Genomic DNA, 13,192 nt, shown 5'->3' on the forward strand with positions numbered 1-13,192 from the left:
CTACATATTCATGCACACCCCTCCTCATTATGGTGCACGTAGAGGGACCTGGTAATCAGGATGTGGAGGGCAGGTGAGTGAGCATATATGAGCGGCATTGGACTCGCCTCCAGGCTGGTGCTGCCAAGGTTCAACAGTCAGATGTCCAAAACCACTAAACGGATAGATATAAGTGACCAACGTGTTAATGCTACTGTGTTGCACATTCTGGCGGCAGAAGGAACTGGAGGTTCCTCTTGAAAAGCAAAAAATGGAGACACAAAAACTTCCCCTCTTGCCTCCTGCAGATCGATCTCTTCCTCACTAATATAAATATATGTATCTCTATACTCGCAGGCTTCCTGACAGCGGTCTTACAGAACTACGCACGAAGGACAGGCGTATCTGTGGACTCCCTCACCTTCAAACACCAAGTACTGCCTATAGCAGGAAACCTGTGGGGCCCAAACAGAAGCCTCAGAGTCGGTGACGTGGCTTTTAATGTAAGTACGTTGGTTTATCCTCCGCCGAGGGGTTGGCTGCTCCCCTAGATCTGAATCTAGGCCAGAACAGAAGATATCTGAGCTAGCAGGCATGTGGGTAAACTATGACTGCCATCGTCCACACGGAATTCTGGATAGGCAGTAGAGGGTCTTGAACCAGGGGGCTGGGGTAAGATAAGAGAGGGGGTTAGGGGTTTTTCTGTACCCACCATGTTAGGGCATTGTAAAGAGAGTTAAAGGCATTTCCCGACCAAAGATATTTATAGTCTCTCTACAAGTCAGGCAATAAGTGTCCGATTGTGGGGGGTCAGAGCACGGCAACCCATAACGATCCTGAGCGATCCTTGCGTGCCCAATGCACATAGCGCGGTGGCCTACATACTCAGCTGCCACTCCATTCCCTTCTGTGGGACGGAGGGAGTTCAATGACTTGGCTATGTCCCTCTGTCCCATAGAAGTGACTACAGCAGTGATCAAGCGTACGCACCACCACTCCATTCACATAGGAACGTGAGTGCACCAGTCTCTGGATCCCTACGAATCTAAGCAGACCACCACCCCCGCTATCAGACATTTATCCTCTAGAAATGTCCCGAAAGCAGCCCGCCAGGCCTGAAGAAATAAAGATGGCCACACCAGCTTCTCTGACACACTGCATGCATCATTAGTGAGAGCCACTACATCCGCTTTGATTAGCGAGTGCCACATGGGCATCACTGAGCAGTCAGACCAGCACAGCGCGCATCAGGTAGGCAAAGGTGCTTCAGCCATCGTTGTTGCCCCCGGTCCGGAGGGTCGCTTTAATGACAAACCCTGTGATTTATGAAGGATCCATCTAACACAACTCAATATGTTTATAAACTCCTACTAGGAAGTTTCTCAGCCTCAAGAAGGGATTCTGGTTTTTGGCCTATTCCTGGACAGTGTCCAGTGGAACCCCCATCTACAGGTCCTGGAGGAATGTGAACAGGATAGATTTTACCAGCTGCCTCAGATCCTCTTCATTCCTCACACGGTAGGTGCCATTACTGGATTAAACACACACAATGGTTAATTGGAAGTGAAAAGATGAGAATCGGATGGTTTCACACAGGAGCCGCAGCTCAGCTCGCTCTACCAGCCAGCACTAAATGCACTGTGCCACTTCCACAAATTATCAGGACCATAATAAAAGCGGCCCGGTCCATTATAGTATATAATACTTCCTTCGGATGAACTTCTGTTTGGCTGGAAAAAAAAACATAATTTGCAACATAAATGCTTTTTTTTATTTTAAGGCGGACACAACACCTCAGAGATGACATCCGCAGATGCTGGTGGTGTAACAGGACTATTGTTTCCCTCAGCAGGTGGATGCCGGCTCTGTAAACACAGCGGGAGAACATAATCCATTCTACACGTATGAATGCCCGCTGTACCGGACTCCACAACGTGCTGGAACACTGACCTCCAGCGGGCACTCTACTAACTTCATAACAGCCGTGACTTTGCCAAGTCTATGCCAACCCAAGCACTGGATCCGAAGAGGGGCGGCCCTGCTCTGCCAGATACCAGATTAACACGTGGGTATTACAGGGGGGACGTTGGCCCAAATGTATATATTGTATATGCCCATTGCAGGGCCTGAAGGCTTTAGGCCGCTTTCACACAGGCGACAAAATCACGGGATTTTCTCGCAATGTCACAGCACTGCAAATCACACATGTGCCGCCCCTGCTTTCCGGTGGGTTCCTTTACACAAGTGATGTTTTGTAGGTGAGACATTGCTAGAAATAAAAATCATGGCACGCTCTTTACAGACGCAATTTGCAATGTTTTGTAGCCCACGTGTCTCTATGGAGCCTTCCTTTGGCACACGCGGTTTTTATGTGGTGTGATGCAACTTTTACAGTAGGAAGTCCTATTAAAATAAGCCCCATCTGCATTAAAAGAAAACAAAAAACAATACATCACTTAACAAACGCTGTCCGCTCCACCGCACTTCTCTATAGTCTTCAGCAAGCGTTTCCTAGTCAGGGGTTTCAAGATCCCCGCCTCCAGGAAGCCCTGGCTCTGATTTGCTTATCGAGCGCTGCAGTGATTGGTTCTTGTGTGACGCGGCTCAGCCAATCACAGTATTGAATGGCTGTGATTTGTTCAAGCACTGCAGTGATTGGCTGAGCCATGCTACTCCAGAACCAATCAGAGCCAGCGCTTCCTGGAGGCGGGGTTCTTGAAACCCCCGACTAGGAAATGCTGGCTGAAGACTACAAACAAGTGCCAGAGTGGGCAGCGCCTGTCAGGTGATGTATTGTTTATATTCTAAACGCAGATGGGGTAGGGCTTATAATTTCAATTTTCCCACGGCAATATCGCGGTCACACATGTGATAGAGGCCTTACTCCTCTCTCAGCCCCTGCACTGGGTATAACACAATGTGAGGGTCTGCTTACATTGGCATTTAAGCTCCTGTCAGACCCTCAGGCACAGCTTCTATTAGTAGCACAGGATGCAGTGCCATTTCATCCAGGAAACACCAGACAGCATAACAGAAGCTGAGCGAACCCCTAATAGTGACCCCATCCTGTTATGGGACCGAGTGAGGCTTCCCAAAGAAGTTTTAACAGGAACAAATACTTATTGTAAAAACATAATGAAAATAACTTTCATTTTGAAAACCGTTTGCGTTTGTGGTCGGGACATCGCTAATTAAAGATATAGGATTTTGAATTTCAAATGTTTCAAGGACTTACAGTGAGAAAAAAAATTCCTTACCCTCATGAGCCAAAGTCATCATACGATGCAGAGCATGTCCATGCAGTTCAAACTGAAAATGTCTGGTTCTTTTCGATTGACGATTGTGGACTTGGTCACTCTTACGTTCCGGCCCCCAGATGTAGTCGGCCATCATATTCTGGTTGTATTGTCCTTGATCGCAACGCTCAAACTGCTGCATATCTTGGTGGAACCGTTAACCATCTTGAAGTCTCCAATTACTCCCAACCATACTGATCATCCATCAGAACTTGCAGCAGGAATGTGACACTACTGTAGTCCTTGAGATGCGCAGCGTGGGCCACTGGAAGGGAAGGATTGATTTCCATCGTGGAGCAGAACGGCTTTCGGACTCTTGAAAGAACGGAAAATGAAAAGGCGCCAATCCTGTGTGTTACAAGGTATCCCAATTTCCCTGCATAGACCTGGCATGGCAGTAACAGAGGCCATCGTGAAGGAGGTAGAATACATTTGCGGATGTTTTCTTTGACTTGTAACTTGAACGCTATCATCCAGCAAGTTCCACTTTTTCAGCCTGGATGTCAGAATTTCTTCTTTAGCTTTTGTAAGACTAAGATCTCTTCCCAAATCATTAACCTCCTCCTGGTTAGGATAGTGCGGCCTTCTGTCATCTTCACCGGCATGGAAAGGATCAGTGTCCGGTGATCAGTGGTATTTTCACATTATGTAGATAACAAACAAATGGTTATTAACAGCTACTGAGCCAAAACTACCGTCACATGGCTGCCTGAGATCATACATACAGTGCAGGAAGGAGCTTGGAACAGGTTCTTAGGAAATCACAAAGCGAACAACTCTGTGCAGTTGGTGGAAACGATGGTGAAGTAATATCGCTCTATGGGCTGCAGGATGTCGCTCAAGGTTTATATCTAGAGATGAGCGAACCTACTCGGCAACGCCCCTTTTTCGCCCGAGCGCCGCGATTTTCAAGTACTTCCGTACTCGGGTGAAAAGATTCAGGGGGCTCCGTGAGTGGGGGGTTGCAGCGGGGAGTGGGGACTCCCCCCTGTTCCCCGCTGCTACCCCCCGCTCCGCCACACCTCCCCCCAGCACCCCCCAAATCTTTTCACCCGAGTACGGAAGTACTCGAAAATCGCGGCGCTCGATTGAGTAATTACTCAAAACGAGTATATTCGCTCATCTCTATTTATATCCTAGATTCTTATCTACATAAATTTAAGCAGAGCATGGCAGCATACTCCGAGGAGCAAGCAGAAAGGTTCCACCACGATGCGCGGCAGTTTGAGTGTCACATCAAGGACAATACAACCAGAATATGATGGGCGACTACATCTGGGGGCCGGAACGTAAGAGTGACCAAGTACACAATCGTCAATCCAAAAGAACCAGACGTTTTCATTCATTTTGAACTATATGGACAAACAATCATAACAAGCCAAAGTCATTAAACAATGCATAAGAAATGTATTTTCTCACCGTGTATGTCCTTGAAACATTCAAAATCATATATATTTTTTTAAAAACTAGTTTTATTGAAAATTAAGTAGCATAAGGAGCATACAGTCAGACAGGTGCAGCACATAAAGAATACATAACCTTGTATAGTTAGATTGGTAGGGGGGTTCAGTCACCCCGATACATCAAAAGTAACGATTTAATGCTTTCAAGTCAGATCACATAAGCAGACCAAATCCCAGAGGTCACAGGTCCCGCTCCAGGACATGTATCCACTAGGGGGCACGTATGAGCTCCAGAATAGATGAAGTCATTAATTGTGGTGAATATAACGTATGGGGGGAGTCGCACCACAGACCCCACACTTTATCAAATTTCCCAGGACACTTACGTCCCTTGTAGACTATATAATTGTATGGCACCACCAAATTGACCAGCTTCCTCCACATTGAGAGTGAGGGGTTCTTACGATCCATCCACCGCAGTGCAATCGTTTTTCTAGGAAGGAACAAAGATTCCCGCAGAAAAATCTTTTTATGGTGTTGCCAGCTTTCTTCATCTAATATTCCAAATAGACAAATCTCTGGGCTCGGTGGAACAGGAACTCCCACAAGTTCAGAGAGGAAACCTGTGACCTCCCCCCAGAAACTTTCAATAACAGGACAGTCCCACATCATATGCCAAAAATCGGAATAGTCACAAGAGCACCTAATGCAGTTTGTAGACTGTACTCTGCCCATTTTGTACAATCTCGCTGGAGTGCGATAGCGCTGATACACTATATACAGCTGGATCATTTGTTATTGGCTGCTGGGGATACATACAGAGGAGATTCCAAGAGCTCTTGGAACGTATCGTCTGTTAGAATCGATAACAGTGTCTTCCCTTTTACTAGGGCAGAGGGTATATCTTGGGAGGCTGGTATTGAGATAAGGTGGGAGTACAGCGCCAGTACAGACCCTGGGAGCAAAGGATGCCTATTAAGGGGTAATGGGAAATAGCAGGTCTGGGCGGTGGGGACTGCGCCTGCAAAGCATGTCTGATCTGGAGAAATCTATAGAAATGGGAGTGGGGTAGCTCGTATTTGTTCTGTAATTGCTCAAATGAAGACAGGGTATTCTGTGTATAGAGGTCTGCCAGGGTCCGGATGCCATATTGTTCCCAAACTTGGGCGTCTTCCAATCGGAGCACTTCCGGGAGCCCAGGATTACGCCAAAGGGGAGTGTCAGCTATTATGTCCATGAATGGGCTAATTGACTTGGCCTGCCGCCAGACCCGAGAGGCCAACCTATGAATTGGTAACATTTTGCCTGTTAGAATAGAAGGAGATTCCAGCAAGGGCCACAATGTAGGGATTTTTAGGTAATGTGCTAGATGCGCCTCAGAGTTGGGGAGAGGGTCATCACTCAGCCAGCTTCTCAAGTGAATTAGCTGACTGGCCCCATAGTAGAGGAACAGATCTGGCAGGGCAGCACCCGCATCTTGCTTTGGCCTTTGAAGCGTTGAGATTTGTATTTTGGAACGGGAGTTTTCCCATATAAAAGGAAGACATCAGGGACGGCATGGATTTAAAGAAGCGGGTCGGGATATGTACCGACACATGCTGCATTATATATAGGCACTTTGGTGGTACTATCAGTTTGATAAGGTTAATGCGCCCCACCACTGAAAGCGGCAAGGAGCCCCATATTTTAAACTTGGACCTGAATAGATCTATAAAGGGGTATACATTTAGCTCTAGAGATCTTCCCCCATCATTGGTTATCTGTAACCCCAGGTATTTAAACTGATTGGAGGCCGCAGAGCGAGTCAATATCTGCCGTACGGCTTCCCCCAGAAACAGGCATCAGGGGGATTTAGTCCAGTTGATTTGAAGGCCTGAAAAATCACCAAATCTATTAATGAGATTTATCACATGGGGAGGAATGACTCCAAAATCATATTTTTATCGATGGCCTGACCACAGAAGCCAACTTTTGAAATGAATGCTTATTGTAAAAATATAATGGAAAATAACTAACAGGAACAAACTTTTCTTAGTCACAAAAACCGCACTGCCTCGTGTAAAGCCCCATTTAGACAGGACGAAAGTCGGGCACACGATGCCAGATACTTGTTACCACACATACTAGGTCCTGTGCTGCAGCACAGGAGTATCACTGGCTCACAGCAGGGAGGGGGCATGCAGCATAAACGATGGCCGATGACATGAACGCTGGTCGTTCAGTCCGGAACCGCTGCTATGTTAAGTCAATGGAGAGGGAGGCGAGAAATCTACTGCAGCCTCCCCAGCCCCCTGCTGGCCGCTTTGTGAACGAGCGAGCGATACTAGCTCCCCTGCAACAGCACAGGAGCGAAGATACATACTGTCTGGCAAACTGTGCCCAACACTCGTCGTCATCCTGTGTAAATGGACCCTTAGTGTGTATATATATATATATTCTTGTAATTCACTTTGGCAGTTAAGTAGGTTTTTGCTTGCATTGGCAACAAATTGTATTCCATCTTTCAGGGGGATCTTTCCGTAGGCGGCTGCGCCACTCCTCTCTGGCACTGGTTCTGAGGAGTCTCCCCCATCGATGAGGATAAATAAAGCACATGTTTATAACGCTCTCTACAATAGGCTACATGGATTTAGGTTTTCTAGAGCAAAACAAAATCAACCAACAATCAGGACTCGGTTGTTGGTTTGGCTTTACAAGTGAATGTCCGAACTCCGCGACTACATTATACGCCCAGGTATGCCCGTGTCGTTGGCCTTCTGCCTCACATGTAGTATACAGAGGTGTATAATTACTTACAGTCACAGCTGTTCGCTGGAGAAAATGCCAAGACTCTCGGGAAGGAGACGTAATCACGGACAGAAGGCTCGGCGCGGCTTCCAAGCATTTTATTAAGAACATTTGTTAAAACTTTAATACTTAGCAAATATAATTATAAACAGTTCGTATAAAAAACAAAAACATTAACGAAAGAAAATGTAAAAAAATATCTTTTCAATATTAAACAGATTTGCAGTTTTGGCTAAACACATTTTGAGGTCTCCTACCCACACTTATAGGACACGATTAGTGGGGGTCCGGAGACCCCACTAGGTGCTAAAACTAAGGGGGATGCTCTATTCTTCCAAGTGTTGCCTCTCCAAATTCAGTTGGCTTTGCCAGACACCAGATCAGTCCATGAATTATAGTGGTCACCCTGAAGGTGCCGCAGCCCTTCGATTTGGATTGAAATGCTTTTTATTAACATTTTCAGAGAAGACACACAAGCTACAATAACGGAGCCCTTAGATTTAGTGACGATGGGGTGTTACAGAGTATTGATCCACCATAAGTGCAGAGAACAACCTATTAATCACTATATAACGGAAAATTCTGTAACTTTCTCATTTACTTGGCTTCCTCACCATTCCCAGGATCTTGCCTTGCTGTCAGTGAAACCTTCTTTACATCCAAAAGGCTGAAAAACCTGCACAGGCCCAACACTTCTTACAGCTCAAGGCTTGTCCTATCCCGTCTGCACAATTCCCTGAGGGTGGATGCACAAGCATTTAATCTCCGTTTTGGCTTTCAGTGTCTCAGTTCTGATTTTGGAGCAGAGACGTGGCATTGAAAAGAAATTAAAGTGATCTGTTTTTAACACTTATTGATTTCAATGGGTTTTCAAAAATAAGCTTTTCCGGTTGCTTCTGTTCTAGTAGGTTTCCATATTTTTTTTAAACTAAATAGTTCTGCAGACGGCGCCATTTGTTGCTTTTAAACCATAACAGAATCGGGCCAAACAAAGCGTTCCATCTGCTTTCCAATTTTGAAAACCCCAAGTTAATAAATTGAGTTAAATGGATTTTTTAATTCGGTTTCTCTGCTCCACAGATGTAAAAACACTAAAATGCTGCAGGACAATTTCTTGAGCCATTTGAGCCCGGCCTAAGAAATGCCGGACCTAGGAGAGAATGCCGTGTGAATCGTGAGAGGCTCGATTAGAAAGTTGTAGAACTTCTCATTATGTAATTATTTACAGAAAACGCCTAATCAAAGTAAACTGTTCACATATATTGTACACAACCAGTGAGCTGCAGCTCAGGACCCCCAGCCACACTGCGGGCAGAACGGTAGGTTATAGCTGGTTGGGATTTCAGGATATCATTTACAGAGGTTTTCACTCCATCTGGCGGTTCCATCACAAGTCGAAAATTGCATTTGGCCAGAACTCCTAACGGAACAGCTCTGCTCTTTTTACGGCTATTGGTGAACCAGACACCACTTTTTTGTCCATTTGACCAGGTTTCAATTATATTTGGACTATATACAATGACTGTCAACTGCGCTATTCTAGTCTAAATAGAACAGAAACCCCACGAAATGGACACCAAAATAGTGTCTGTTGCCGTAATGACAGTGAATAGTTCTGCTCATTTCCATTTGGGGGTTTCATCACAATGCTGCGTTCGGCACCTGTGATAGAAGCCCCAGATGGTCCCACCGTGTTTTTCACTACACTTTGGGCTCCATTTCCTTATAATGAACACATTGAGCTGGATAGAATACACTTGTCAAAAAATAAAAATCGGGCCCCAGAAGAAGTTGGCGTTTTGCTACAGAACTCAGCATGCAGTTGCTTCTCAAGCAAATATGCAAATAATGAGTTGGGGTGATTAGATGAACGATCTTGGCAACTGAGACCCTAAAGGTGGTTCCCCCCTTGGCCTATAAGAGGCTCTCGGGGGCTCCTTGGGTGTAGTGACCTCTTCTTCCGCTTGTTGACCCAATCTTAGAACGCCAACAGCATACGAGTTTGCACAAGTTTTCCCCGGACAACTCCTTCTGGGCGGTTGATCTTTCCCCACCGTGTGTCCGGCGGTGTCCAGGCTGAACAGATCGGCACGGGGAATATACAAAACCAGGTAATAAAATGTAAAGACAGTAAAAGTACACAGGAATTGATCAAGTCAGACATTATATAGACAAGAGGTAGAAATACACTTCTGAGCACCGCCGTCACATCTTCCATGCAGTCTGCTAACACACAAGCAGAAACTAGTTTTCTTTTGTCTGCACATTTTAGAGCTTATTTACAAAACTAACAAAAAAAACAGCCTTCTGTTCAAAAGCAAATCGCTGAGCTCTGATTGGTTCCTTTGGGAATAGGGCCAGTTTTCACTTTAGGGCCTACTCACATGGTGAAGTTCTTGCCCCATATCCAAAACAGAATTCCGGCTTACGGTGAACTGCAGCAGTTCTGGAGGCAAGGTTCCTTAAACTGCAGTTCTCAGTAAATCAGCGTGCAGCGTTCGCCACGCAGCAAGAACCTCACCCAAACCAAACCCTGAGAACAGTCCTGATATACACCCCGTACAAAATGTGCAACAACCTGAGAAATAGAAGTTATTAAAGCTGAACTAAGTGCACCTGATCCCACAAAACTGATGGCCTTAGTGTGCAGCTCTACGGGCGCTAGGGGCTGCCACTGACATTAGCGTTTTCTCGGCAATTTGCAGGCTAAACTTGCACATGCAGTTGTATAGCGCTATTACATGAGCATTAATGGAGCTTGTGCAATAGCAGCCTTAGGCAATCAGTATCGGATTGGTGGGGTCTGACACTCGGCAACCCCCATCGATCAGCTGATTAAAGGGCCAGCACTGCTTCTCATTCATTCTTGACCAGGCACAGCTGTGCATGGCATTATTACAGTGCTGCTTCACAAGCGCTGATAGCAGACGTTAATGACGTGCAGCAGTGTTAATTGCCAGGTTGCACCTGCAAGCACAGTTGCAGCATGGCGATCGATGGGAAAATGCAAGCACTGGCTGTAATAGCAGGTCAGGTTGCAGCCCCTTCAATCAGTTGATCAGTGAGGGTCTTAAGGCCGCTTTCACACGGAGCAAGAAAATCACGCAAGATTCTTTTGAACGGATATATATGTGGCGTGTACCATCAATGAGACCTTAAAAACATCGCATGGTGCTCGCATGCCGTGCAATATGCATGCAATGAGATCAATGAGAAACACTTCGATCCTTGTTCACGAGAAAATTGGGATGTCACAGATGTGCGGTGGTTTTCATTTAAAACCACCGCACATCTGCGGGTATATCGCTAGTTCACAAACGCCATATCAGGCAGAGTTTCACAGCCCGATACCGCACTCACCCATGTGTAGGTAGTTAGGATAAGCCATCAATAACGGTGGGGATCTAAGGCCATGAGCTTTGTAGTCCCTGAAAACAACTTTAACTGAGCAAACTGTGCAGCTTCTAGAAGAAAAAAACCCACACTCCATAAAAGATCACATTTGTTTTATGAGATTCCTATTGCTCCTAACTTTCGTTTTATGTGATTCCTATCGCTCCTACTGGAAAATGGCTTCTAAGTTTACAAAAGAAAAAAAACATGGCATAAAAATAGCAAACACAACCTGATGTCTAAAGGTTCATAAAGGGTCAAATAACTTGTGTGATCAGCGGCCGCTGCGCTAAACACACCGGAGAGTTTGAAGTCAGAAGCCACGAGCATCAGAGGAAGTAGAGCGCCGCTTCACTGGTGCGGCAGAACCGTCCTCTGCAGCCGTGACCAATACAGACTTCTGCACCCGCCCCATCATTGTGCCTATGACTGGGTTTACAGCAGGCAAGGAGCAATATGTGACTAATAATGTAATAAGCCGGTGCTAAAAACCCTCCAAGACTCACAGGTCAACTTCAATTAAAGGAATATTCCACAGGATTTGCATAGAGCATTTCACACAGTTAAGCAATGTTTTTCAAACAGAATAAAGCAAAATTATGAACCCCCCGATCCGCTCGCCTCCAATGATTCCTATAGTTGTAAGTACTGTGACTTGTTATACTATAGAGAAGCTGCTGCCGCTGACCCATGCTGGCCGCGACAACCACACAGAACCGACATGAGCCACAAGGCAGGCAGCGCAGGAAATACTACAGCTGACAATCCATGGCACCGGTACCGCCCGTTTACGCTGCCGCGGTCAGCACGGGCTTCAGTAGTGGCTTACTGGAGAAAATACTTCCTGGTCTCTAAAGTGGTGGCTTTAAATAAAACTTTTTGGAGGTGTAAGTGTAAACCGAGCCTGGATACTGGACAACCCCCTTCAATAGGGCTGCTTGTGGTAAAATAATCTGAGCGGTACTTACCTCTCCCACCGCTGCAATCCAGACACTTGTTGTGATGACTACAGTCACAGGTAGTCATGTGACCGCTGCAGAGTCTCAGTTTGTTTTACTAGCGTCAGTGCTCACATGTGGACTGCCATGATGCCAGGTGTGCAGGAACGTAATTCTGCAGCCTCCGATTGGCTGCAGTGGTCACAACAACCACGGCGGGGCTGCAGCGTGGGATCCTGGCAGCTGTAAGCATAAGCTCAGATTGCTTTTTTATTCCACACAGCCCTATTAAAAGGGAGTGGGGATCCGGTTACCAGACAACCCCTTTAATGTGCATATACAGTCCTTACTTTCTATGGTGCAGATTTCCCTTTTCACACATTGCAAATCCAGAAATAACTACCTATGACAAGTTTTACTGCTAAAATTAAATTAAAACAGATTTTTCTTGCTGCGAGAGAAAAAGATTTTGTAAAACCCCATTCACATACATTATACTGTACTGCGAAACCTGCAGCAGGGGTTTCCAATGAGTTCAAACAAGACCCCATCCCCCAGTAAGGCCCTGCCTCAAACAAGGGTATACCCTGCTCTCCTGGGTCCCCGGGACGCAGCGGACAGCCAGTGCTGGCATCAGTGGCAGCTTCCAAGTAGATGGGCTGGTTGGAATCATGTGACCACTGTGGCCTATGAGAGGCCTTAGGGTCATCATTAGCGTTCCTGGCAACAGCGACCTCATCTTGGCCGCCATGATGCCAGGAGTTTGGGGTTGTGACGCTGCGGCCTCTGATGAGCTGAGCAGAAGCATGTGACCACTGTGGCTAGTCTACCCAGAAGTCACTGTCGATGGCATCGGCAGCTGTTAGCGGTGTCTCAAGACCCCCAGGAGAGAAGAGAATACACTCAATTGTTAATTTAAGGCAGGAGCCAGCTAGGGATAGAGTTTTGTTTTAATGCTGCACATAGGACAACCATCGTCAAGAGTGCCTAACATGGTGAATGTGATTGCTCATTTCACACACAATGAGACAGAAAACCTTGTAGAAGTCAAATGTAACATTGAATGGCCTAATTGCAACTAATCAGTGTAAGGCCTCATGTCCACGGGCAGATATTTACTTTGGAATTCAGAGCAGGCGTCTGTCACAGACAGCTTCTGGGAAAAAAGACAGGCCGTGGATTACGCAGGAAGAGCAGGAGATAAAAAAAAGAAGATCTGTACGGGGCATGTGCGCCGGCTGGCACATCCGCAGTCCAGAAGAAAGACAACACGGACAGGTACGCATTGTTGACGACCACGGGCATCTTCCGTGCGGGATTTCCCATGCGGAATATGCACGTGCCGCGGACATGAGGCCTGAAGGCTTGTAATACTGTGCCGGCCTCCCAGCTCATC

General features: G+C 46.3%; 1 protein-coding gene across 3 annotated transcripts in view; it reads left to right on the top strand.

Annotated features, from left to right (window-relative positions):
* Nucleotides 1-8,540, top strand: part of DNAH14 (dynein axonemal heavy chain 14) — a 225,456-nt gene extending 216,916 nt beyond the window's left edge. Inside the window, exons 84-87 of one of the 3 annotated variants that reach the window (XM_066595168.1) lie at nt 337-482; nt 1,354-1,497; nt 1,829-2,044; nt 7,186-8,540. In XM_066595168.1, coding sequence (XP_066451265.1) covers nt 337-482; nt 1,354-1,497; nt 1,829-2,041 — 503 coding nt within the window. In that variant the 3' untranslated portion in view covers nt 2,042-2,044; nt 7,186-8,540. The remainder of the gene's footprint in view (nt 1-336; nt 483-1,353; nt 1,498-1,828; nt 2,045-7,185) is intronic. The other 2 variants (XM_066595169.1, XM_066595170.1) reach the window with 2 other exon arrangements.
* Nucleotides 8,541-13,192: the final 4,652 nt, after the last annotated feature.

Source organism: Eleutherodactylus coqui, chromosome 3 (assembly GCF_035609145.1).
Source record: "Eleutherodactylus coqui strain aEleCoq1 chromosome 3, aEleCoq1.hap1, whole genome shotgun sequence".
Classification (NCBI taxonomy): domain Eukaryota; kingdom Metazoa; phylum Chordata; class Amphibia; order Anura; family Eleutherodactylidae; genus Eleutherodactylus; species Eleutherodactylus coqui.